The sequence below is a fragment of the Scyliorhinus torazame genome, chromosome 9 (genome assembly GCF_047496885.1).
Source record: "Scyliorhinus torazame isolate Kashiwa2021f chromosome 9, sScyTor2.1, whole genome shotgun sequence".
NCBI lineage: Eukaryota > Metazoa > Chordata > Chondrichthyes > Carcharhiniformes > Scyliorhinidae > Scyliorhinus > Scyliorhinus torazame.
The window spans coordinates 151,185,977-151,213,903 of record NC_092715.1 but is presented as its reverse complement, the minus strand read 5'-3'; the positions used below and the strand labels follow the sequence as shown (position 1 = coordinate 151,213,903).

The 27,927-nt window shown below is 50.7% G+C and overlaps 1 protein-coding gene across 6 annotated transcripts in view; it reads right to left on the bottom strand.

The window, feature by feature from the left end:
* cep78 (centrosomal protein 78) overlaps nt 1–27,927 on the bottom strand; it is a 152,506-nt gene that overhangs the window by 111,050 nt on the left and 13,529 nt on the right. For all 6 annotated transcript variants that reach the window (XM_072516631.1, XM_072516633.1, XM_072516632.1 and 3 more), the window contains exons 2-3: nt 12,435–12,700; nt 1,381–1,556 (exon numbers count right to left, since the gene is read on the bottom strand). In XM_072516631.1, coding sequence (XP_072372732.1) covers nt 1,381–1,556; nt 12,435–12,687 — 429 coding nt within the window. In that variant the 5' untranslated portion in view covers nt 12,688–12,700. The remainder of the gene's footprint in view (nt 1–1,380; nt 1,557–12,434; nt 12,701–27,927) is intronic.

The window sequence follows — 27,927 nt, the reverse complement described above, 5'->3', positions numbered from 1 at the left end:
TTGTTTGGCCAAAAAAATTTGAATAAAATATTTTTTTTTTTAAAAAGCCTCCCACATATCAAATGTGGATTTACCTTCAAACAGCTGCTCCCAATCCACATTCCCCAGCTCCTGCCGAATGTTGGTATAGTTGGCCTTCCCCCAATTTAGCACTCTTCCTTTAGGACCACTCTCGTCTTTGTCCATGAGTATTCTAAAACTTACAAAATTGTGATCACTATTCCCAAAGTAATCCCCGACTGAAACTTCAACCACCTGGCCGGGCTCATTCCCCAACACCAGGTCCAGTATGGCCCCTTACCGAGTTGGACTATTTACATACTGCTCCAGAAAACCCTCCTGGATGCTCCTTACAAATTCTGCTCCATCTCATCCTCTGACACTAAGTGTATCCCAGTCAATGTTGGGAAAATTTAAATCTCCTATCACCACCACCCTGTTGCTCCTACATCTTTCCACAATCTGTTTACATATTTGTACGTCTATCTCACGCTCGCTGTTGGGAGGTCTGTAGTACAGCCCCAACATTGTTACCGCACCCTTCCTATTTCTGAGCTCTGCCCATATCGCCCCACTGCTCGAGTCCTCCATAGTGCCCTCCTTCAGCACAGCTGTGATATCCTCTCTGACCAGTAATGCAACTCCTCCACCCCTTTTACCTCCCTCTCTCTCCCACCTGAAGCATCGATATCCTGGGATATTTAGTTGCCAATCATGCCCTTCCCTCAACCAAGTCTCAGTAATAACAATAACATCATACTCCCAGGTACTAATCCAAGCCCCAAGTTCATCTGCCTTACCTACTACACTTCTTGCATTAAAACAAATGCACCTCAGACCACCAGTCCCTTTGCATTCATCATCTGCTCCCTGCCTACTCTTCCCCTTAGTCGCGCTGACTTCATGATCTAGTTCCTTACAGACTTTAGTTACTACCTCCTTACTGTCCACTAACCTCCTCATTTGGTTCCCATCCCCCTGCCACATTAGTTTAAACCCTCCCCAACAGCGTTTCCTCCCACAAGTCCCAAAAGACATGCTTGTTAGGTAAATTGGACATTCTGAATTCTCCCTCAGTGTACCCAAACAGGTGCCGGACTAGGGGATTTTCATTGAAGTGTTAATGTAAGCCTACTTATGACACTAATAATTTTTTTTTTAAAAACAGGGAATTGAGATAATTCTTTCAAAGAATCAATAAAGCCACACTAGGCCAAATGGTTTCCTTCTGTGCTGTAAGATTTTAGCATTCTATGATCAAGGTAGCAGTTATATCATTTATGTCAAGAATGCTCTTGAACAGACTGCAATAGGTAATTAACAGATGTTGCTGATATGTTTTTCCATGGTAATGCAGCCTTGCAGTTAATGTTTTCTCACCTTTGTTAATACCATAAGATCTCTGTGCCTCAAAGGTAATCCTTGTAACTCCAAAGTCTTTAGACCAGTGGAAACACTTAGACAATCTCTAACCGACTTGCAGAATTGAATTGTAAAGTCTTTTGACCTGATAGCTGGTGTGCGTTTTCTGAAGTGCTGTTTATATCTTTCACTCCCTTTAGAAAATAAGAAAAAAAACAATCCTAAAACGTATGTATAATACATGTAATTTGCCTACAACCAGCTCTGTAAATACAATTAGTTAATGAATCAGATCCTTTCAGTCTCCTTTTACCCATCAGATTTCCTGAACTAGGAAAGTCTACCCTCCATGGTTAAAGTTCCTTTAACCCACGATCTTCCAGCCTTTCACATAGAATTTCGTCAAATGTCACAGGAGGGGGACCACATGATGAGAGCATGGTGCTTTTCGGCAGGCTCTGGCTTCACTCATAATCCATCAATTATCCTGATTGTCCAACATTTATCTACCATGAATTAATATTTGCTGTTATGTCGTTGGAAGACTTTGGGATTAGTATTGGTAAGACTATGCCAAAAAACATCATGGAATCCATCAATGAAAGGAGACAGATATATTCAGCTGGGGTGGAGCCGCCCTTTCAATATGGCGGCCTGATCCTTGGGAGAACTCTCAAACCCGGGCACTCCTGGAATGGTGAGCATTATGATTGCCAACATTATCCAAGTGATTGACCAAAGGTTTGGTATGTTGACCCAAAATCTATGTGCTCATGAGGCCATGTTGCAAAGCATCATTAAGAGGCTTTATGATACAGAGGAGACAATTCTGCATGTTGAACATGACACTTTCTCTGCGGAGGCAAGAATTCAATCCTTGGAAAACTGTCTGAGAATATCTGAAACGCCGATCTGCCGGAAGGTATGGTGGGTAAGGCCCCTGTTCTTCGAGGACTGGCTGCTACATTTTCTCAAGCTGGATAAGAAGGCTGGGCGTTTCAAATTAGAAAGGGTGCATCGTATCGTACCCTTGAAAATTAAATTAAATGAAAATCGCTTATTGTCACAAGTAGGCTTCAATGAAGTTATTGTGAAAAGCCTCTCGTCGCCACATTCCGGCGCCTGTTCGTGGAGGCTGGTACGGTAATTGAACCGTGCTGCTGGCCTGCCTTGGTCTGCTTTAAAAGCCAGCGATTTAGCCCAGTGTGCTAAATCTTGAGGCCAAGGGATGGTTTTCATCCCAGGCACTTAATCATTCGCTTCCACAACCTTAAGGATCGGCAGGTCCTGGAGACGACCTGGCTCCATGAGGGAGTGAGGATTTCCTTCTTCCAGGGCTTTTCAGCGGCAAAACAGTCTAAGGTCTGGGCTTCGATGAATCTCGAAAACAACTCATGGCTGCTTAAGTGAATAATGCTATGCTAATTCTGAAAATTATGTCAGATAACTCCGTCAAGTCATTCGATAATCCGACTACTGCCTTGGCCTTCATTGAATCCATGAAGGTAAAGGACATGGTTTGATGGTTTGCAGCTCTAGTTAATTCAAGCTCTAATCCAGACTTTTTCCCTATCCTAGAGTTGTTGTCTGATTTATTGTTTTTTATCCTGTTAAAGGGAATTGCACTGATATGTGCACTGATTTCTCCTGGAATATTTCAAGGACTCGTATTATCTCATCTTAGTCATGGTACATATGTCGTGTGCTTATTATCCGTCGTCTTTCTTCTGTCATCAGAGTGTTAATCATGGCAGGACTGGGTGGTGCCGTTGCCGAAAGATGGGTGGTGGTGGATATAGATCTTTATGGGTGGGTCTAAAATTTGGGAGGGGTATTCAATTCCCATTATCTTGTTGGCCTTCCTTTTCTTCGCCTTGTTCTGGAGAAGGTATCCAGTTGGTAATGATAGTATGGGTACCCTCCATGGGGTTAATCCTACAGGTCCTCAGTCTTAATGAGGAATGTCCCCTTAGATTTATTGCGGTCATAATTCTTTTGTTTGCTTTTTGTTATTATGGGCGGGTTCCTGTATTGTTGAATCTATCCTACTTTGGTACAGACAGGTCTTCTATCTATGAAAGGAACGGTTTGGGGATAATCTGATGCCTCTAGTGTAAAGTGGGTTGGAAGAAGGGACAATGGCACACGCCCAATTGTTTTTTTCTAATAAGTTTAGAGTACCCAATTATTTTTTTCCAATTAAGGGGCAATTTAGTGTGGCCAATTCACCAAACCTGCACATCTTTGGGTTGCGGGGGTGAAACCCCGCAGACGTGGGGAGAATGTACAAACTCCACAGAGTGACCCGGGGCCGGGATCGAACCCAGGTCCTCAAGTGCCGTAGGCAGCAGTGCTAACCACTGCGCCACCATGTCGCCCTCAATTGTGGACACCAATCCAGTCTTATTCTTCTCTGTGGCCTAATTAACGGCGGCAGTTAATCTTAAAATTTGCTCTTGGAATGTACGGGGCATCCAATTCTTTATCAAAAGAAAAAGATTCTCCCTTCTTTAGGAGGGTCGACAGTCTTATTACAAGCAACTCATTTGGATGACAAGCTGTATTTAAAATTGGGTGCGGCAGATTTTCTTTGCATCCTTTTAGTCAAGCAGCAGGGGGGTGGAAATCCATATCAATAAGATTGTTCCCTTTAAGGTTGAAACTTGCACCAAGAACGAGAGCATTCGATATGTGATCATTAGAGGTGCGGTGCATGGAAACGTCATATCAATGTTTACGGGCTCCCGAATAAATCCCCGGAGTCCATTACAACGTTTTTTTTTGGATTTTGCCGAGTTGGGCCTCGGCTAACTCGTTTGCGGTTGCCGACTAACTGCGATCTGAACCTTCCTGGTAGAACGTTTCCTGCCACGAAGAACACCACCATGCTGCAGGCATGAAGAAAAACAAATATTCCCGCTACCCCAGTGCAAAAACCTCCAAGGGTCCACTCCTTCCATTTCCTCCATAAGTCCAGTCAACGACTGGGCAAGCGAGCGCAGCTGCGACCTGTCCAACCTTGACTCCTGCACCAAGGTCCAGTCCCCCCCACCGACTATCAGCTCATGTGAATCCAAGTCAGGGACGGCTCCACATACTTTCCTCATGATCCTTACACGGCCCCAGTTAGGGCCATACAGGCTTTGCAATGCCACCAACCTCCCCTCCAATACCCCTGTCACCATCACATACCTACCTCCCTGGTCCGCCACCACTTTCTCCATCGAGAACCTCACTCTTTTACGAAGCAAAACATCTACCCCCTGCGCCCTAATATCAAACCCCAAGTGAAACACTTGGCTAACCCAGCCCTTCCTAAGCCTCACCTGATCCTTCACCCTCAAATGAGTCTCCTGCAGCATCTTTCAGGTGTGTGAGCACCCTCGACCTCTTCACTGGTTCTCCCAACCCCCTCACGTTCCAAGTAACTAACCAACAGGGGTTCTCTCTTCCCCCCCCTTCCTATCCACCGTCATCATAACTCTGCGCCCTGCCCTCTGGACCTGACCCGCCCCCACCCATTGTTACCATCGAACCCCTCCCCCCTCCCAGAATCCCCCCTCCACTTCCTCTCGAAAACACCTCACCCAGTATCGATCCCTTCTCCCCCTTTTCACACCTCCTAGGTCCATCGAAACCTGCTCACCAGGCTCTAATGTCCACAGCCCCTCCCATCACACCATTCACTAGCTAACTAAAGATTGCTAGTGTGAGGGCCCCTGCCCAGGCCCCTCTCCCCTCCTTCCCGCCCAGTCCCAGGAAAACTTCCAGAAACCCGCCCCCCCCCCAGCACGTCCCATTCAAACATACAAATCTCAGAAAAAGCGTTGCTACAAAAGACAACGACAAACTTAAACTCTATAACAGCATGAAATAAAAATATAAACCAGAACAACATATAATACACTCTTCCAACTGCCTTCCCCATAGTCCACGACCAATCTTCAGATCCATTCCTCACTTCTGCCAAGCCTTCCATCTTTAGAATCGCCTTTGTCGCCTCGACCGTCTCAAAGTCTCTGGAGTTGTAGGTCACTGTTATAACCTGCCTACTTACCATTTGCTGGGGACTAATGACAATCCCACAATCCTGTGGGAGTATGAGCTTTCCCAATGAGGGGGGCGGAGAAACCACTAGTAAACCCCATGTATAAATAAAGCTGGCCAGTTTGGAACCAGCAGGAAAGGAGTGTGCAGCAAGGGAAGTTGCTGCTGCTGTTATATATATATATATATATATGTTATTGCAAATAAATGTTATTACTTTGTATCCTTAAAACTCGTGCTGGATTCTTCGTGGCCCTCACAAAACTGGCGACGAAGGTTAAAGTGAATAGCTGTCTACACTGCTGAAGCCACCTCCCTGGATTTTTGTTGGATACAGGTTGGAAGTTGTTTTCTATTATACCATGCCTCTGTACGGACGTTTGGATGTTTTTGATGCTGCGCTGGAAAGCTGGAACCAGTACACACAACGGATGCGTTACTATTTCCGGGCAAACAATATCACCGAAAACGAGCGCCAGGTGGTCATATTGCACCTTCCACATGGAAGGTACTGCCCCTGGGCTGGTCCCAGTTACGGCCCCTGGGCTGGTCCCAGTTTCGGTCGGAACGACGGCGCTTCTGGCACCCCCAGGACCGCCGTCCGCGACGGGGTCGGCGCCTACAAGTCTGACACGGACATGGCTCCTCATCCATTGGTTCTGGAGAAGGATCCCTTCGGGGAAGAATGTCCGACGGCCCGCATACGTTTGGGGTGCTTAGGAGCCTTACGTACCCAGCTGCGCCGGACACCAAAACGTTTGATGAACTTGTGAATATAGTGGGGCAACATATTCAACCCAACCCCGTCCACGATAGTCCAGCGTTATCGGTTTAATACCGCTGAGAGGACCCCTGGAGAATCCCATGCTGATTTTCTATTCAGGCTACGCAGGATTGCAGAATACTGTGACTATGGTGAGACCTTGTCAGAAATGTTATGCGACTGTTTGGTTTGCGGTATTAACAATGCAGCCACCCAGAGAAAGTGGTTAGCTGAGCCAACATTGACTTTTCAACAGGCCATTCAAATAGTATTGTCCCAAGAGAGCGCAGAACGAGGAGCGCAGGAGCGACAGGGAATGGAAGTACATGCCTTGGGGCGAAACCCCTTCCGTCCGAAACCATCCCCCCGCACTCCTGCGGTACCTTGGGCGAGGCAACGTCCGGACCGACGCCAGTGGCCGTCGGACATTCCTCCCCGAAGGGAGCCTTCTCCAGAACCAATGGATGAGGAGCCATGTCCGTGTCAGACTTGTAGGCGCCAACCCCGTCGCGGACGGCGGTCCTGGGGGTGCCAGAAGCGCCGTCATTCCGACCGAAACTGGGACCAGCCCAGGGGCCGTAACTGGGACCAGCCCAGGGGCCGTACCTTCCATGTGGATGAACCTGTGGCGACTACTCCGGAGGATGTGGAGACGGAGGACGGCTGCCTGCAGTTGCATTGTGTGGCAGCTCCCCGTGTGGCCCCCATTAAGGTGACAGTACGGGTCAATGGCCACCCGCTTGAGATGGAGTTGGACATTGGCGCAGCGGTCTCCGTGATCGCCCAGAGGACATTCGACTGCATCAAGCAGGGTATACAGACCCTTACATTAACCGACTCACAGGCCAGGTTGGCCACCTACACGGGGTAACCACTGGGCATTGCAGGAACTACAATGACCCCTGTTGTTTATGGATGCCAGGAGGGGCGTTTCCCACTTATCGTGGTGCGCAGCCATGGGCCCAGCCTGTTGGGTCGGGACTGGTTGCGCCATTTGCGGTTGAAATGGCAGCACATCCTCCAAACAGTTTCTGAAGGGTTGACTGAGGTGCTAGGACGATACCCAGATGTATTCCAGCCTGGTTTGGGAAAAATGAAAGGGGCCGGAGCCCGTATCCAAGTCGAACCAGGAGCCACGCCGCGCTATTTCCGGGCGCGCCCGGTGCCTTACGCCTTGCTCGAGAAGGTAGAAGGGGAGCTCACTCGTTTGGAGAGTTTGGGTATTATCAGGCCCGTCCATTTTGCTGACTGGGCAGCACCAATTGTACCTGTAATGAAGCCAGATGCCACAGTTCGCTTGAGTGGCGACTATAAACTTACAGTGAATACGGCTTCCCGACTCGACCGATATCCAATGCCTCGCATAGAGGATCTCTACGCGAAGCTTGCAGGTGGACTCTCGTTCACAAAATTAGCTATGAGTCACGCCTACCTGCAGTTGGAGATGGACCCTGCCTCCCGACCATATGTAATGATTAATACACACCGGGGCCTGTATGAATATACACGGTTGCCCTTTGGAGTATCCTCTGCCTGCGCAATTTTTCAACGTGTTATGGAGGGCATTTTGAGAGGTTTACCACGTGTTGCTGTCTACTTAATGATGTTTTGATTACAGGGACGTCGGAGCAGGAATATTTGGAAAATCTGGAGGCTGTCCTTAGACGCCTTTCGGAGGCTGGAGTCCGTTTACGTCGCACAAAGTGCGTATTTCAGGCAAAGGAAGTAGTCTACCTAGGTTATCGGGTGGACCGCGAAGGTTTGCACCCCGTCGCAGAGAAGGTGCGTGCAATTCAACAGGCCCCCGCCCCGACTGACACTTCGCTTCTTCGTTCTTTTCTCGGTCTCGTAAACTATTACGGGAAGTTTCTCCCCAATCTGGCAACTACGCTGGCCCCTTTGCACCTTCTGCTAAAGAAAAATCACACCTGGGCTTGGGGTCAGCCGCAAGAAACCGCTTTCCGGCCGGTAAAGCAACAATTGTCGTCGTCTGGGTTACTAACCCACTATGATCCTGGAAAGCCTTTGCTCGTCACATGTGATGCATCCCCGTATGGTATTGGGGCCGTCCTGTCCCACAAGATGGAGAACGGGGCCGAGCGACCGATAGCTTTCGCCTCCCGCACATTGACTGCAGCGGAGAAAAAGTACGCGCAGATCGAGAAGGAGGGCCTGGCAGTGGTTTGTGCGGTGAAACGCTTCCACCAGTACGTGTATGGCCGCCATTTCACTATCGTGACTGATTATAAGCCTCTGCTGGGACTTTTCAGAGAGGATAAGCCAATACCGCCCATTGCTTCCACACGGATCCAGCGCTGGGCTTTGTTGCTTGCTGCATACGAGTATTCTCTGGAGCACAAACCAGGAACGCAGATAGCAAATGCCGACGCACTGAGCCGATTGCCTTTATCGACCGGCCCCATGTCGACCCCCACGACCGGTGAGGTGGTTGCAACCCTAAATTTTATGGACACCTGGCCTGTCACGGCATCACAGATCCGTGAGTGGACCCAGACGGAGCCAGTCCTGTCAAAGGTTCGGCACATAGTCCTGTATGGTGGGCAGCATAGACAGCTCCCAGGCGAGTTGCGGGCATTTTCCTCCAAGCTGTCAGAATTCAGCGTGGAAGACGGCATCCTCTTGTGGGGGACGCGTGTGATTGTCCCGGAAAAAGGCCAGGAGCTGATACTAACAGACTTGCACAATGGGCATCCAGGTGTGACCAAAATGAAAATGTTGGGCCGGAGTTATGTCTGGTGGCCAGGTCTCGACACCGACATTGAGAAGGTGGCCCAAAACTGCTCCATTTGTCAGGAGCATCAGAAGCTTCCGCCGGCCGCGCCCCTACATCACTGGGAATGGCCAGGGCGGCCTTGGGCACGCTTGCATGCAGATTTCGCAGGCCCTTTTCAAGGATCCATGTTCCTTCTATTAATTGATGCCCAGTCTAAATGGCGAGAGGTGCATAAGATGCAGGGGACAACGTCCTGCGCAACAATTGAAAAGGTGCGTTTGTCGTTTAGAACGCATGGCTTCCCCGAGGTGCTGGTCACGGATAACGGCACTCCATTCACGAGTGAGGAGTTTGCGAGTTTCACGAAGATGAACGGCACACGCCATATCCGCACTGCCCCTTACCACCCGGCTTCAAATGGGTTGGCAGAGCGCACAGTGCAGACATTCAAAAGAGGCCTAAAGAAGCAGTCTTCCGGGTCAATGGACACGAGACTGGCTCGCTTTTTGTTTACGTATAGGACCACCCCCCATGCGGTGACTGGGGTAGCTCCCGCAGAACTCCTAATGGGCCGGAGACTTCGCACCCGCCTTAGTATGCTTTTCCTGGACACTGGCACAAAGGTACGCCGCACACAAGAACGGCAGGGACAGGGATTTTCTCGGCATCGGCCGATTCGGCAGTTTGCGCCCGGTGACCCAGTGTTCGTTCGGAATTTTGCTGGTGGTGCCCAGTGGGTTCCTGGTGTAATCTTTCGCCAAACGGGCCCTATATCTTACCAGGTGCAAGCCCAGAGTCATCTCCTGCGCAAACATGTAGACCACATTCGGTCCAGAAGACTATCCCCTCAAAAGATTCCCCGCCCCCGGAGCTCATTTCTACAGCCGCAGAGACCAGAGACAAGGGAAGGTAGTCCTCACAATCTTCCACTGGTGCCTCACTCGAAGCCTGCGCAGGTCGTTACAGAACCGAATGGAGATAGAGACGCTGACATGACAGAGGCAGCAGACTCTGACTCCGAGATGGAGACACAGGATGCATCAGAGGGGGAATCCTCGGGTCCACGGGCCGTGGACGTACAACCGTTGCGCCGTTCATCATGGAAGCGCCGGTCTCCGTCTCGTTACACGCCGCCTGATCCAGCGCCGCGTGCAAATGGTGTCCGGCCTGCGGCAAAACGAGTCCGACGCCCTCCTTCACCAGGGTCTTCAGTGGATTCCTTGGACTTTGGGGGGGGGGGGATGTTATAACCTGCCTACTTACCATTGGCTGGGGACTAATGACAATCTCACAATCCTGTGGGAGTATGAGCTTCCCCAATGAGGGGGGCGGAGAAACCATTAGTAAACTCCTAGTATAAATAAAGCTGGCCAGTTTAGGAACCAGCAGGAAGGAGTGTGCAGCAAGGGAAGTTGCTGCTGCTGTTATATATATATGTTATTGTAAATAAATGTTATTACTTTGTATCCTTAAAACTCGTGCTGGATTCTTCGTGGCCCTCACAAAAGTCACCCTCAACTTCACTGGATACACCACACCAAACCGCATCCCACTGTTATATAGTGCCATCTTTACTTGGCCGAAAACCGCTCGCCTCCTCGCCAGTTCCACCGTTAAGTCCTGGTAAATGCATACCCCAGCTCCAGCCCACTGCACCTCCTGCTTCTGCTTCGCCCAACTCAGGACCTTTTCCTTCATGTGGTACCTGTGAAAACAAATTATCTTGGCTACTCATTCGCCTTTGGTTTAGGCCTCAAACGACCAATGAGCCCGGTCCAGTTCATCCCGAGAGGGATCATCTCCCTCCCCCATCAACTCTGCCAACATCTTGGCAAAAGTGCTCCATCGGCCTCAGGCTCTCCACTACCTCGGGCAGGCCCACATTCCTCAAATTCTGCCGCCCTGAACGATTTTCCAAGACCTCCAACTTTGCTCGCAGCCTTTTGTTGGCCTCGACCACCCTCTGCAGCTCCTCCCCCATAGAGGTGAGCTGATTGCTGTGCTGCGACATGGCTTCCTCCACTCCCTTCATTTTCTCACCCTGCTCCCGCACCTCTGCCGATGTCTTTGACACCGCCACCTTCACTGAGGCAATTACCTTCTCCAACACCTTTAACGCCACAATCATCTCCTTCCTCAACACCTCCATTTACTTCGTAAACTGCTTCTCCAACGCAAAGGCCATCACCTCGGTCATCTTTTCTGCCGTAAGTAGTGCGGCCCCACCCAGCGACACAGCCTCCACCATCTTGCCAGCTCCCGGGCTGGCCCTTCCACTCGACAGTGAACCCTCACTCCCTCCCTTCTTCACGGCGGCTTTCTTCTGATATTTCGACATTATCCACCTTTATGCCTTCCTACACTCGATCATCAAAAAATTGCATCTGGGACTGGCCATTAAACTCCGAAAAACACGCCTCGAGCAGGAGCCATCCAACGTGCAACTTCCCTCCTACATGCCGCCACCGGAACCCTCTGACTGAGCTTATATTGATGGCCTCTAGTTATGCTCTTCTTCACAAGCAAAAAGATTTTCTCTGTATCAAAAACGTCCACAATTTTAAAGACCCCTATTATGTCATCCCTCAATCTTCTTTTTTCAAGAGCGAAGAGATCCAGCCTGTCAATCTATTCCTGATATGTATACCCACAAGTTTCTGGTTTCTGTTAACACAAATTCTGGTACCTACATGACAACAAACAGAGAAAATAAATTTCAATATAGCGAAGTGAGAGGTAGTGCATTTTGGCAGGAAGAATAAGAAGGCAAAATACTTTTTGGAAAATAAGAGTGTGAATGTGTTAGGGAACAAAGGGATCTTGCGTTATATTCGTTAATCATTAAAGGTAGCAATACCAGTTAACAAATCTATTAAAATTGCAAACAAAACTCTGGGTTCATTTCAAAACAAGTGAACTGAAAAGTAGAGAAATTACTTTCAACTTGCATAGAATCTTGATTTGAACAGACTGAAGTAATCAGTTCGGGTCTCCGTATTACATTAAGGATAAAAGGCACTAGGATAAATGAAAAAAAGATTTACAAAGACACTGCCAGAACTATGGGGTTCTAACTATGTGCAAGGCTCAGCAAGTTTTGGATTTTTTCTCTGGAAAAGGGAAAGCTGAAAGATGAGCCAAAAGAGATCGATAAAATGATGAGAGGGTCAGCACGGTGACGCAGTGGTTAGCACTGCTGTCTCATAGCGCTGAGGATTGGGTTCGATCCCAGCCCCGGGACACTCTCCGTGTGGAATTTGCACATTCTCCCGTGTTTGCGTGAGTCTCACCCCCACAACCCAAAGATGTGCAAGGTAGGTGGATTGGCCATATTAAATTGCCCTTAATTGTGGAAAAAAATGAATTGGGTACTCTAAATTATAAATAAATAAATAAATAGAGAGAGATAATGAGATAAATAAATAAAATTATGGGGGGGTTGATAGGGAAGACATAGAGGTGTTTCTCTTTATTACTTAATTATTATTAATTTATGGCCAACCGTTTTAAACTCGTCAGGTATCTTACCTGTTTCACCAAGGCCAGGCTGGTAGTAACTTCTTACCGCAAGGAAAGTTAAATTCTTGTTAATGCTAATGGAGCTGAGAATCGGTGCCCACTCTGATGGCTTGATGCAATCACCGTCAATATCCAAAACACCTTGATTTAGGTTCGCCTTCACAGCTTTTAATGGAACCAGATCACGAAGAACACACAGGTGTTCATAATGTGCTTCAAAATCCATGGGCCCTCGCTGGCGTAAGTTAGATGATTCAATCATTTAATGCGAGACTCTGAGAGACAGGTGAAGGAAAAGAAATGTAACTATTTTCTTAATATTCAAACATGCCAAGCACCAAAATAAAGAAACTGATGTGAAGCAAGGAACTCTGCCTGTTGTGAACAGCCAATGTAATAGGTCATACATCCCAACGACTGCCAAAGTACCTTCCATTGCCCCGGCACTGAAATTCACAAACCAAATTCTCACATTTGTCTGGCAAGTAGAATTTGTTTTGGCTTGAGAACAGCTCCTGTTGGTAGAAATATCACTCAGGTTGCTACTGCGTAAATGGTGTTGCCATGGGATCCCTCTTGGCCCAGCTCTCATTCACTTTTTCCTTGGCTCCATGAGAAACACATTTTCAATGGAATGACCCCTAAATCCCTACCCTTTGCATATTTCCGATATGTAGATGATATATTTCCTATATTTGAATCTGCAGCCTCGGTCTAATCGCATCGTAATTACCCTTCCCCCAGTTATAAACCTTGCCCTGCTGTGCGTTCCTATCCCTCTCCATTGCTATAGTGAAAATCACCGAATTGTGGTCACTATCTCCAAAGTGCTCTCCCAGAACCAAATCTAACACTTGGACCAGTTCATTACCCAGTACCCAGAACCAAATCCAAGTTCATTACCCTGTACCAAATCCAATGTGGGCCCGCCTCTTGTCGGTCTATCCACATATTGTATGAGGAAACCCTGCTGCACACACTGGATAAAAACAGCCCCATCCAAACTATTCAAATTATAGTGGTTCCAATCAATATTTGGAAAGTTAAAGTCACCCATGACTACTACCCTGTGACTACCGCACCTATCCAAAATCTGCATTGCAATCTTGTCCTCCACATCTCTGTTACTGTTTGGGGGCCTATAGAAAACTCCTAACAAAGTGACTGCTCCTTTCCTATTTCTAACTTAAGCCCACACTACCTCAGTAGACAGATCCTCCTCAAACTGCCTTTCTGCAGCCATTATACTATCCTTGATTAACAATGCTACTCCTCCACCTTTTTTTTTTTTACAAACAATTTTATTGAGGTATTTTAGGCATATAGAAAAAATGACATTGTACAATACAAACAAAAAAAGAAGTCAAGACACAAATTACACATGAAACATAATGCAAACCACGGCTCTGTTCACGCACGGGCCTGCCTCAATATCCCCCTACTCTACTCTTCCCCCACCCCGCCCTGCTGACGCTTACTCCTCTGTGAAGAAGTCAATAAATGGCTGCCACCTTCGGGCAAAACCTAGTAGCGAACCTCTCAAGACGAACTTGACTTTCTCGAGGCCAAGAAAGCTCGCCATGACGGGGGCGAGGCTGAGTAGGTTCTTTGGGGTGGAGGACAGATGTGGGAGGTGCTCAGGAAGCCCGGCGATCCATGCCGATATGTTTTGGTCGTGCCCGGCACTAGATGGGTTCTGGAGGGGAGTTGCGAGAACTATATCTAAGGTGGTGAAAGTCCAGGTCAAGCCAAGTTGGGGGCTAGCATTATTTGGAGTAGCGGACGAGCCGGGAGTGCAGGAAGTGAAAGAGGCCGGTATTCTGGCCTTTGCGTCCCTGGTAGCCCGGCGAAGGATCTTGTTAGTGTGGAAAGATGCGAAACCCCCCGGTGTGGAAGCCTGGATAAATGACATGGCAGGGTTTATCAAGTTGGAGAGGATAAGGTTTGCCCTGAGAGGGTCTATGCAGGGGTTCTCCAGGTGGTGGCAACCGTTCCTAGACTATCTCGCGGAGCGATTGATGAAGTTTGGTCGACAGCAGCAGCAACCGGGGCCAGAACATCGGCCTCCCTTTCTTCCTGGACTCCCGGGTCCTTCGAAACCCCAAAGATTGCCACCTCCGGGCCCATTACCACCCCAGTTTTCAACACCCGGGACATGACATCTGCGAATCCCTGCCAATACCCCCAGAGTTTAGGGCATGACCAGAACAGGGCAGCACAGTAGCATGGTGGTTAGCACAATTGCTTCAGAGCTCCAGGGTCCCAGGTTCGATTCCCGGCTTGGTTCACTGTCTGTGCGGAGTCTGCACGTTCTCCCCGTGTGTGCGTGGGTTTCCTCCCACAGTCCAAAGATGTGCAGGTTAGGTGGATTGGCCATGCTAAATTGCCCTTAGTGTTCAAAATTGCCCTGAGGTGTTCAAAATTGCCCTTAGTGTTGGGTGGGGTTACTGGGTTATGTGGGTAGGGTGGAGATGTGGGCTTGGGTAGGGTGCTCTTTCCAAGAGCCGGTGCAGACTCGATGGGCCGAATGGCCTCCTTCTGCACTGTAACTTCTATGGAAAAAAAAACATGTGTACATGGTTAGCCGGCCCTCCGGCGCATCTAGCACACTTGTCCTTCAGCCCGAAGAATCTGCTCATCCAGGCCACCATCATGTGGGCCCGGTGCACGACCTTAAACTGGATAAGGCTGAGCCTGGCGCATGTTGCGGTCACGTTTACTCCGCTCAGGGCGTCTGCCCAAATACAGTCCTTCAGCTTCCCCCCTCCCCGTCCCCCCCCCTCCCCCCCCATGCTCCTCCTCCCACTTGCTCCTCCTCCCACTTAAGCTTCAGGTCCTCTGTCTGCGTATCCTCAGCTCTGATTAGCTCCATGTAGACGTCTGAAACTCTGCCTTCTCCCCGAAAAACTACCCCGTCCTGCCTCCCCTTCGGCAGGAGACATGGGAAGAACGGCACCAGTCTGCGTATAAAATACCTCATCTGCAAGTATCTAAAGTCGTTCCCTCTCGTCAGCCCAAACTTCTCCTCCAGCGCCCTCATGCTCGGAAAGCTCCCTTCCAGGAACAGATCCCCCATCCTCACAATACCCGCCCTCCTCCACAGTTGATACCCCCCTTCCATGTTTCCCGGGGCAAATCGGTAGTTGCCGCATATTGGGGTGCACACCGATGCTCTTACCTCCCTTACATGCCTCCTCCACTGGCCCCAGATCCGAAGAGCCGCCACCACTATCGGGCTGGTGGAGTACCGTGCCGGCGAAAGCGGCAGAGGTGCCGTGACCAGGGCTGCTAAGCTAGTGCCCCTGCACGAAGCAGCCTCCAAACCGACCCCGCACCCACCATCCATTCCCTTATCATCGCTCTGTTGGCCGCCCAGTAATAGTTGCTGACGTTCGGCAACGCCAGCCCCCCTTCTCCTCTGTTCCTTTCAAGAATCACTCTCTTCACCTGCGGGGACTTCCCTGCCCATACAAATCCCAGAATAATTTTATTCAGCCTCTTAAAGAAGGACCGCGGGATAAAGATGGGGAGACACTGAAAAACAAACAAGAACCGCGGGAGAATCGTCATCTTTTTTTTTTTTAAATAATTTTTATTCAAGGTTTTCATAAAATATCAATAACAAAATGAGAAAGAAAAAAGAACCCAACAGGGTTAAGTACAAAACACAATCTAAAAAAGCAACCCCTCCAAACCCCTCCCCCCCCCGTACATAAATAATAAATTAACATTAATACCCCGACGAAACACAACAGGTGTATACACCCCCTCAGACCCTCCAGTGTAAATAGCACAAACAAAAATAAAGTAAACACCCCCTCCCCCCGAGCTGCTGCTGCCATTGACCAGTCTATCGTTCTGCCAGAAAGTCGAAGAACGGTTGCCACCGCCTAAAGAACCCTTGTACCGCTCTCAAAGTGAATTTCACCCTCTCCAATTTAATGAACCCTGCCATATCGCTGATCCAGGATTCCACGCTTGGGGCCCTCGCACCTTTCCACTGTTGCTAACTTTTGCCTTAGTTTAATTGCTATGTTTTATCACCTTTGCTCGAGTCGCCAGGTATCTTTATACTACCGCCACGTGGTTCAAGTCCGAGAAATGATCAATAATCCAATACACCGCTTAGTAAGATTTAAATCAAAGCATATTTATTATACACAGTAATCACTACTCATGTACAAATTCTACGTCTCAGCTACTTCTATGACTAACAGGTCAATACTTAACTTGGAACTGGCCCACCAGGTCAGGGAAACAAATGGCCTTTCGTTCGGGTTCTGAGCCTGCGGGATTCGAAGTTGGTACAGATTGGTAGCTGGGAGCGCCTATCAGGTAGCGAGCGTTGAAGTAACACTTACTGGATATCAGCGGTGGCTGGACCGGTCACTGTCAAGGGTTGGTTCGCGTTGCTGAGGAGTGACCCGGTCAAGAAGAACGATTTGAACTTGGGCTTAATTCTTATAGTCCCCAGGGGCTTCCCGCCTTTCGGGGCGGACCCTGTACCTGGTTCCAAGTGATTGGACTTTGTCCCAATCACTTGGTTCGATTTTCTCCAATGCTGGAGCGGTTCCCTGATCGATGGGCGGTCCTGAGATGGTCGTTCACCTCCTTTTGTGTAGGCTTCTGCTGGTGCCAAAGAGTCTGGTTTTGCTTTATGTGTCTAAATGTTGCTCATTGTTCCTGGGGATTGCTCATTAATATGCAGATGGCTGGTGTTTTGTTATGCTGATGGTTGCTGGTATCGATCTTGTCTGGCCTTTCCAGAGGTAAATACAACCTGCAGCTGCTCGTTTGTGTCCTGTTGGCTGACTTTCCCATCAGCCTTTGCCGTTCGCCATTTTAAATCGGGAGTTAGCCATTTTAACTGGCTACACCACTGAAGGAGAATCCTTCGCCGGGCTACCAGGGACGCAAAGGCCAGAATTCCGGCCTCTTTCGCCTCCTGCACTCCCGGCTCCTCTGCCACCCCAAATATTGCGAGCCCCCAGCCCAGTTTGACCCTGGATCCTACCACCCCCGACACCGTCCTCGCTACGCCCTTCCAAAATTCCTCCAGCGCTGGGCATGCCCAGAGCATATGAGTGTGATTTGCTGGGCTCCCTGAGCACCTAACACACCTGTCCTCACCCCCAAAGAACCGGCTCATCCTTGTCCCGGTCATGTGTGCCCTGTGCAGCACCTTAAACTGTATGAGGCTGAGCCTCAAGCACGAAGAGGAAGAGTTCACCCTCCCTAGGGCATCTGCCCACATCCCCTCCTCGATCTCCTCTCCCAACTCCTCCTCCCACTTACCTTTCAACTCCACCACCGAGGCCTCCTCCTCCTGCATCACCTGCTAAGTTTCCGAGATCCTCCCCACTCTCTCTCTCTCTCCCCCCCCGCCCGCCCCCCGCCAGCACCCTATCCTGTACTGTGTGTGGCAGTAGCCGCGGGAATTCCACCACCTGCCGTCTGGCAAACGCCCTTACCTATAAGTACCTGAAGGTGTTCCCCGGGGGGAGACCGCACTTCTCCTCCAGCTCACCCAGGCTCACGAACTTCCCGCCCACAAACAGGTCCCCCAACTTTCGTATCCCTGCCCTGTGCCACCCCGAAAACCCTCCACCTGTTCTTCCTGGGGCGAACCGATGGTTCCCCCGTAATGGGGACCACGCCGAGGCCCCAACTTACCCCTATGCCGCCTCCACTGCCCCAAAATTTTGAGGGCCGCCACAACTACCGGGGTCGTGGTATGCCTCCTTGGAGGGAGCGGCAGCGGCGCCGTTGCCAGCGTCCCCAGACTCGTACCCACACAGGACGCCGTCTCCAGCATCTTCCATGCAGCCCCCTCCCCCTCCATCACCCACTTGCGCACCATCGTCGCATTGGCGGCCCAGTAGTACCCACAGAGGTTGGGCAGCGCCAGCCCCCCCCTATCTCTACTCCGCCCCAGGAACACCCTTCTCACCCTCGGAGTCCCTCGCGCCCACACAAACCCCATTATACTCCTGTTAACCCGCCTGAAAAAAGCCTTCGGGATAAACACGGGGAGGCTCTGGAACAGGAACAAAAACCTTGGGAGCACCGTCATTTTGACTGACTGCACCCTACCCGCCAAGGACAGCAGCAACGCGTCCCACCTCTTGAACTCCTCCTCCATTTGCACCACCAGCCTTGTAAAGTTAAGCCGATGCAGGGCCCCCCCAGCTCCTGGCCACCTGGACCCCCAAATATCTGAAGCTCCTCTCCGCCCTTTATAGTGGGAGCTCGCCAATCCCCCTCTCCTGGTCCCGGAGCTGAAATACGAACAGCTCGCTCTTCCCCATATTGAGCTTGTACCCCGAAAAGTCCCCGAATTCCCTAAGGATCCTCATTACCTCTGGCATTCCTCCCACCGGGTCCGCCACATACAGCAGCAGGTCGTCCGCATAAAGCGACACCCTATGCTCCTCCCCACCCTGCACCAACCCCCTCCAGTTCCTCAACTCTCTCAGTGCCATAGCCAGGGGTTCAATCGCCAGTGCGAAGAGCAGGGGGGACAGGGGACACCCCTGTCTCGTCCCTCGGTGCAACCGAAAGTACACGGACCTCCTCCTATTTGTGGCCACACTCCCCATCGGGACCTCATACAACAGCCTAACCCACCTGACAAACCCCTCCCCAAACCCAAACTTCTTCAGCACCTCCCACAGGTACCCCCACTCTACCCTATCGTAGGCTTTCTCAGCATCAATCGCCACCACTATCTCCACCTCCCCCTCCCTCGCCGCCATCATGATAACGTTCAAAAGCCTCCGCACATTCGCGTTCAACTGTCTCCCCTTCACAAACCCCGTCTGGTCTTCATGGGTGATCTGCGGCACACAATCCTCAATCCTCGTGGCTAAGACCTTCACCAGCACCTTGGCATCTACATTTAGCGAGGAAATCGGTCTGTAAGACCCACATTGCAGGGAATCCTTGTCCCGCTTCAGGATCAAGGAGATCAGTGCCCGGGACACCGTCGGGGGTAAAGCCTCATTAAAGGTCCTAACAGCGGGCCCAACAGGTCCATATATTTTTTATAGAACTCGACCGGGAAACCGTCCGGCCCCCGTGCCTTCCCCGCCTGCATGCTTCCTATCCCTTTGATCAGCTCCTCCAGCCCAATCGGGACCCCCAGTCCCGCCACCAGTCCCTCTTCCACCTTTGGAAACCTCAATTGGTCCAGGAAACGGCCCATCCCTTCCTCCTCCCGTGGGGGCTCGGATCGGTACAATTCCTCGGAGAAGTCCCTTTAGGCCCCATTGATGCCAGCCCCACTCCGCACTACGCTCCCTCCCCTGTCCTTAACTCCCCCGATCTCCCTAGCTGCGTCCTGTTTCCGAAGCTGATGCGCCAGCATCCGGCTTGCCTTTTCCCCATACTCATAGTCCGCCCCCTGGACCTTCCTCCACTGCACCTCCGCCTTCCTGGTGGTCACCAGGTCGAATTCGGCCTGGAGGCTGCGCCTCTTCCTCAACAATCCTTCCTCAGGCTCTTCCGCATACCTCCCGTCTACCCTCAGCATCTCCCCCACCAGCCTCTCCCTCTCCCCCCGCTCCTTGTGGGCCCTAATGGAGATCAGCTCTCCCCTCACCACCACCTTCAGTGCCTCCCATACCATCCACACTCGGACCTCCCCGTTGTCGTTGGTCTCCAAGTACCTCTCTATACTTCCTCGGACCTCCTCGTCCGCCAACAGCCCCACCTCCAAGTGCCACAGCGGGCGCTGGTCCCTCTCCTCCCCCATCTCCAAGTCCACCCAATGCGGGGCATGGTCCGAAATGGCTATTGCCGAATACTCGGTATCCTCTACTCTCGCTATCAGCGCCCTACTCAAAATGAAAAAGTCGATTCGAGAATAAGCCTGATGGACATGTGAGAAGAATGAAAATTCCCTCGCCCCCGGCCTTGCAAATCTCCAAGGGTCCACCCCTCCCATTTGGTCCATAACTCCCCTCAGCACTCTAGCTGCCGCCGGCTTCCTACCCGTCCTAGACCTGGAGCGATCCAGTGCCGGATCCAACACCGTGTTAAAGTCTCCCCCCATTATCAGGCCCCCCACTTCCAAGTCTGGGATCCAAACAAACATATGCCGCATAAAACCCGCATCGTCCCAGTTCGGAGCATACACATTGACCAGTACCACCCTCTCTCCCTGCAACTTACCACTTACCATTATGTACCTACCGCCATTATCTGCCACAATGCTCGACGCCTCGAATGACACCTTCTTTCCCACCAAGATCCCCACCCCTCGATTTTTGGCATCTAGCCCCGAATGAAACACCTGACCTACCCACCCTTTCCTCAGTCTTACCTGGTCTGCCACCTTCAGGTGTGTCTCCTGGAGCATAACCACATCCGCCTTGAGCCCCTTCAGGTGCCCCCCGTCTCGAGCCCCCCCCCCCACTCGCTCCAGCTCCTCCTTGACCTTAGCAGCAGCAACTCCATTCTTTCCCCCCCCCCCACCTCCGTGTCCAGCTTCTCGGCCTGAACAAAGGCCCACGCCTCCTCCGGAGACTCAAAATAATGGTGCCGGTCCTTGTAGGTAACCCACAGTCGTGCCGGCTGCAACATGCCAAACTTCACCCCCTTCCTGTGCAGCACCGACTTCACTCAGTTGTACCCGGCCCTCCTCTTCGCCACCTCCGCACTACAGTCCTGGTATATTCGAATCTCTGCGTTCTGCCACCTGCTGCTCCTCTCCTTCTTGACCCACCTGAGCACACACTCCCGATCGACGAACCGATGGAACCGCACCAGCACTGCCCGCGGAGGCTCGTTAGCCTTGGGCCTCCTCGCCAACACTCTATAGGCCCCTTCCAGCTCCAGGGGCCCCTAGAAGGACCCCGCTCCCATCAGCGAGTTCAACGTGGTGATCACATAGGCCCCCACGTCCGGCCCCTCCAGCCCCTCCGGGAGGCCCAGAATCTGCAGATTCTTCCGCCTCGACCGATTCTCCATCTCCTCGAACCGCTCCTGCCATTTCTTGTGGAGCCTCCACCTTTACCACCAGACCTAAGATCTCGTCCTCATTGTCAGAGATCTTTTGTCGAGCCTCTCGGACCGCCACCCGCTGGGCCCATCTGTGTCTCCAGCAGCTTATCAATAGAAGCCTTCATCGGCTCTAGCAGGTCCGTTTTAATCTCTCTGAGGCAGCGCTGGATACCCTCCTGTTGCTCCTCCACCCATTGCCTCCACGCTGCCTGGTCTCCGCCCGCCTCCATTTTGTCCTTCTTCCCTCCCTTCTTCGGGTCCACCACCACCTTTTTTGTTGCCTCGCTCGTAGTTAAAGCCATATACTGACGGGGAGCTGTTATTAACTCTTTCCCACACCGGGAAACGTCGAAAAAGTGCCGTTGGGGCCCTGAAAAGAGCCCAAAAGTCCGTTTTTGCCGGAGCCGCCGAATGTGCGACTTAGCTCCGCATATCCGCAACCGGAAGCCTCGTCCCCGCTTCTTCAATGGCCTTGGTGAGATCTTTTCACAGTTATTCCCTCTGCTGCTAGAATTCACCTTTAATAAAGGCCCTCAAGTCAGCTTGAAGCCTTTAAGCTTGCCCTTCCCCGCCTGCATGCTGGAAGAGGCTTTTGTCTATTCCTGCAGCTCCAGCCAAATCTTTTACTGTTTCTGCCGGGTCTGGTAACCAAGAGACATACCATTCCTGGGGGACACTGTCGGGGGAATGTTGCAGTCTTCTTCCCACACCGAGAAATGTCAGAAAAATGCCATTGGGGGCCCTGTAAAGAGCCCAAAAGTCCGTTCCAAGCGGGAGCTGCCGAACATGCGACTTAGCTCTGCATAGCCACACCCGGAAGTCCGAGAATCGTCATCTTAACAGTCTGCACCCTCCCCGCCAATGACAGCGGGAGCGCATCCCACCTCCGGACCTCCTCCCTCACCCGTTCCACCAGTCGGGACAGGTTGAGCTTGTGCAACCTGCCCCAGTCCCGTGCCACCTGAATCCCCAAATATCGGAAACTCTCCCCCACTAGCCTGAATGGCAACTCCTTCAGCCTTCTCTCCTGCCCCCTCGCCTGAGTTACAAACAACTCGCTCTTAGCCATGTTCAGTTTGTATCCGGAGAACCGGCCAAATTCCCTCAGGGTTGCCATAATACCGTCCATCCCCACCATTGGGTCCGATACATGTAACAGCAGATCATCCGTGTATAATGAGACTCTATGTTCCACTCCCCACCGGACCAGCCCTTTCCAGCCACTAGAAGCTCTCAGTGCAATTGCCAGCCGCTCTATGGCCAACGCAAACAGCAGTGGGGAGAGAGGGCAGCCTGTCTTGTCCCACGGTGCAGTCTAAAGTAGTCCGATGTCATTCTGTTCGTCCTTACACTCGCCTCCGGGACCTGATACAATAGCCTAACCCAGTCGATGACCCCGCCCCCCCCCCCCCCACGAACCTGAACCGTCCTAGTACCTCCCACAGATAATCCCACTCAACCCGGTCAAAAACCTTTTCAGCATCTATGGCTACCACTATCTCTACTTCCCTACTCTCCGGGGGCATCATAATCACGTTGAGCAGCCTTCTTATGTTGGCCACCAGCTGCCTCCCCTTTACAAACCCGGTTTGGTCCTCCACAATTACATCCGGTACACAGTCCTCAATTCTGGTCGCCAAACTCTTGGCCAGTAACTTGGCATCTACGTTAATCAAAGAGATCGGCTTGTATGACCCATAGGCCTCCGGGTCCTTATCCCGTTTCAGAATGAGCGAGATGGTGGCCTGCGACATCATCGGGGGTAAACTCCCTCTGTCCCTTGCCTCGTTAAACACCCTGACCAGCACCGGCCCCACTATCCCGGCAAATTCTTTGTAAAACTTCACCGGATACCCGTCCGGCCCCGGGGCTTTACCCGACTGCATGACCTTCAGGCGCCCCAAAACCTCTTTGACCAGTCCGTCCACCAACCCCCTCCCCACTCTTGGGAAGGTCAGTCCGTCCAAGAATCACCTCATCCCCCCTGGGTGGTTCCGAAGTGTACAGCTTCCTATAAAAGTCCCTAAAGACCTTGTTCAGCCCTGCTGGATCACCCACTAGATTACCTTCCCCATCCACTACCCTCCCTATTTCCCTAGCCGCTTCCCTCTTCCTCAGCTGCTGCGCAAGCATTCTACTGGCCTTCTCCCCAAGCTCATAAATCGCACCTTTTACCTTTCTAAGCTGCTCTACAGCCTTGCCTGTAGTCAGCACCCCAAATTCGGCCTGCAGCCTCTGTCGTTTCCTGAGTAACTCTGGCCTCGGGGATTCCGCGTAACTCCATAATCCGCGTTTCCTTAATCAGTCGGTCCATCTCTGCCCTATCTGTCCTGTCCCTGTGCGCCCGGATTGAAATCAGTTCCCCTCTCACCACTGTCTTCAGTGCCTCCCAGAGCACCGCTGCCGAGACTTCTCCAGTATTGTTCACCTGCAGGTAATTCTGCAAGCATTTCCTCAGCCTCTCGCACACCGCCTCGTCCGCGAATAGTCCAACTTCCAGCCTCCATGGTGGGTGCTGAAAGCTGTCCTTACAAAACTGCAGGTCTACCCAGTGCGGAGCATGGTCCGATATGGCAATTGCCGAATATTCTGCCCCCACCATTCCGGCCAGCAGGTCCCTACTCACAACAAAGTAGTCAATTCGGGAATATACCTTGTGGACGTGAGAGTAGTACGAGAACTCCCTCGCCATTGGCCGGCTAAATCTCCACAGAGCTGCTCCCCCCATTTGCTCCATGAACCCTCTCAGTTCCTTTGCCATCCCTGGCAACCTGCCCATTCTTGAGCATGACCGGTCCAGGCTCGGGTCCAGGAACGTATTAAAGTCCCCGCCCATGATCAACTTACGCGAATCCAAGTCGGGGATCTTCCCTAGCATCCTCCTAATAAAATCCACGTCGTCCCAATTAGGGGCATACACACTGACCATGACTACTCTCACCCCTTCGAGCTTACCCCTCACCATAACGAATCTGCCGCCCCCATCCATGACTGTGCCCTCCGCCTCAAATTGTACCCTTTTATTAATCTGGATCGCAACCCCCCTCGTCTTAGAATCAAGCCGCAAATGAAAGACCTGACTGACCCAGCCCTTCCTTAACCTAACCTGGTTGCCACTTTCAGGTGCGTCTCCTGCAACAAGACTATGTCCGCCTTCAGAACCCGCAGATGCGCAAACACACGCGCCCTCTTCACTGGCCCGTTTAACCCTCTAGCGTTCCAGGTGATCAGCCTGGTTGGGGGACACTTCGCCCCCCCCCTTTGCCAATCAGCCATCCCCTTTCCTTGGCCAGCCCCCCAGCCATGTGTCGCGCTTTCTCTGGCCCGCCCCCTGGCCGGCTCCACCCATGACCTCCTCACTGTTACCATGCCCAGTTTCCATCCCCGTCAGCAGAACAACTCCCCCCCCCACCCCCCCCCTAGCAACACCCTCCTATCACCTAACCCCTGCTCTAATCTAACTATATGGACACCCCCCCCACCTCAGCTCCTGTTGATTAGCTGCACTCAGCTCGCCAGGGACTCCCAGCCTCGGCTCCAGCCCGTCTCCCACCGATTGTTCCCAGTCACCCCTCCCCCGACCCCTCCACACCACTTCCCCAGATCAGCCCTACTTGAGCAAACACTCTGTACAAGTCATAAATAACCCCCACAATAGCACAATTCAAGTTAAACAAGAAAAAAAGAGATAACAAATAACAGGCACTCTTCAGTCCTTCCCATACAGACACAGAAAGAAATTGCACAAAGTTCCCCTGAAGCATCCATTTTAACCCAACCCTTTTAACTGATTTCTTTATTAATTCCCCCCCCCCCAGCCAAACTCCAACTAAGCAAAGAGCACAAACAGGAAACATTCAGGTACACCACGCAAAAAGCAAAAAAAAAGATACATCCCAAAACGGGAGAGACACCACATATACTTAAAAGCTCTAACAGGAGTCCAAACGTCCTCAGCTCAGGGCCAGCCCTTGCTTCTTAACGAAGTCCGTCGCCTCTTCGGGTTGCTCGAAATAGTGGTGCTGACCCTTGTACGCAACCCACAGTCGCGCCGGAAAAAGGAGCCTGAATTTCACCTTGTTTTTATACAGCATCTCCTTCACCTGCCTGTAGCCTCCCCTCCTCCTGGCCACCTCCACGCTCAAATCTTGGTACACACGCAGGGTGGTATCGTCCCAAATACAGCTTTGTGTGCTCTTTGCCCATTGCAGCACCCGTTCCTTATCCAGGTACCTGTGAAAGCGTACCACCATCGCTCGTGGGGGACCCTCTTGTCGCGGCAGCCACACCTGCAGTGTGTGTGCCCCGTCCACCACCGGCTGGCGCGGGAACATCTCATTCCCCAGCAACTTCTGAAACATACCCTCCACATATGCGGCAGCGTCTAGCCCCACTGCCCCCTCTGGGAGGTCCACGATTCTCACGTTCTGCCGGCGAGATCTGTTGTCCAGGTCCTCCAGCCTTTCCAGAAGCACTTTTTGCTGGTCCCTCAGCCTCCGTATTTCCACATTCCTCCCCCGTTTGAAAGTCAGTTTGCTCCTCCACGGACTTCTCCAACTGCTGGAGCTTCTCAGCCCGATCATCCAGCCTTTTTCCCATCTGAAGCGGCTCCATGTTGTCACACTTCAAAGCCAAAAAGCCCTCCTGCATAGCCTGCAGCTGCTGCTCCATTGTGGGCTGGGCTGTCGGCTCCTTGCTCTGAACACCAGCCATGCTGATCTCTCTCACAGCCTTCACTGTGCCCTTACTCGACCACTTCTTCTACTGTTTGAGGTACTCTCAAATGACACCTCCCGGGACCCAAGAAAAAAAAACCCATCAACTTCAAGATGGTTTCATTTTTAGCCTTGCACCATCAATTAAGAAATGCACACAGTAAAAATACTTTTTCGTTTAAAAAAAAAAAACAACACACGCAAACAGGCATAATAATATAGTCCATTTTTCCAGTTCTTCTTCCTCCACCCGAATACTTTCTCGATTGACAGTCTCTTTGAACAAGAAAGTCTCTGTACGATCCATCCATTTCTCTATGCCTCGGCATTTCTCTTTAAAGTCAGATAATTTAGTTCAATCTGATCACAGAGTCCCTTGTAATTCCCCAACACAGGAGTATCGGTTACCACAGCTTTCAGGCAGTCAAATGTATGTTGAAACTCCGCTGTCCATTGAAATTTTTTTACACGTTTCTTCAGCAAGTCCATCAGCGGAGCAACCACGCTACACATCTTTTGCACAAAGGTTCAATCAAATTCATTCATGCTAAGAGATCGCATTATTTCCCTTCGTCTTGAGGGTATCGGAAACTCCTCAAGGAAAGTGATTCGGGCTCCTCCAAATTCACTTTCGGCTAGGTTCATCACCAAACCCGCCGCCTGAGTTTGATCGAAGAACTCCATACGATATTTTAAATGTTCTTTCCATGTCTGGCTGAAAACTACCAGATCGTCGATATATACCGCACAATTGGGTAATCCTGAAACTACTGCATTAGTTAACCGTTGAAATGTGGCTTGGGCGTTTTTCATACCAAATGGCATAACTTTGAATTGGTATATACCATCTGGAGTCACAAAAGCTGAATTCTCCTTCGCCCTTTCGGATAAAGGTACCCACCAGTAACCTTTAAGTAAATCCAATTTAGAAATGAAAGCGGATTGTCCCACTTTCTCAATGCAATCCTCCAAACGTGGGATAGGATAAGTGTCCGTTCTTGTAACTGCATTCGCCTTTCGATAGTCCACACACAACCGTTGGGTACCGTCTGGTTTAGGTACCATCACTATGGGTGAGCTCCATTGGCTGCAACCCCACTTCAATTATGCCATTTTTAAGCATACTCTTAATCTCTTTGTTAATCTGTGCCAATTTTAAAGGATTAAGTCTATATGGATGCTGTTTGATAGGAACACCATTTCCCACATCTACATCATGTATAGCTATTTTAGTACTTCCCAATTTATCTCTACAAACTTGCCCATGTGATATCAATAACTCTTTCAGGTCAGTTTGTTTTTCCTCTGGAAGATAACACAACAATTTATCCCAATTTTTAAGAAAATCCTCATTTTCCAATTTAATTTGAGGTATGTCAAATTCACAGTCATTTGGAATTGGTTCGTCACTTTGAGTTAGAATCATTAAAACCTCCTCCTTTTCCTCTCCTTCCCTTTCAAAGTACCTTTTCAGCATTTTCACATGACACACTCGGTGAGTCTACCTTCTATGTGGTGTTTTTAACCACATAATTCACTTCACTTAATTTCCATTCAATCTGATACGGTCCACAAAACCTAGCTTTTAAAGGTTCACCTCCCACTGGTAACAACACTAAAATTTATCTCCACTGGCAAAACTACAAACCTTGGAGTTCTTGTCCGTTACCCGTTTCATCACATTTTGTGCAACTTTCAAATGTTGCTAGTCAATTCACCTGCTCTATTTAATCGTTCCCTAAAATTTGACACATAATCCAATAGTGTAACTTCCAATTTCTCAC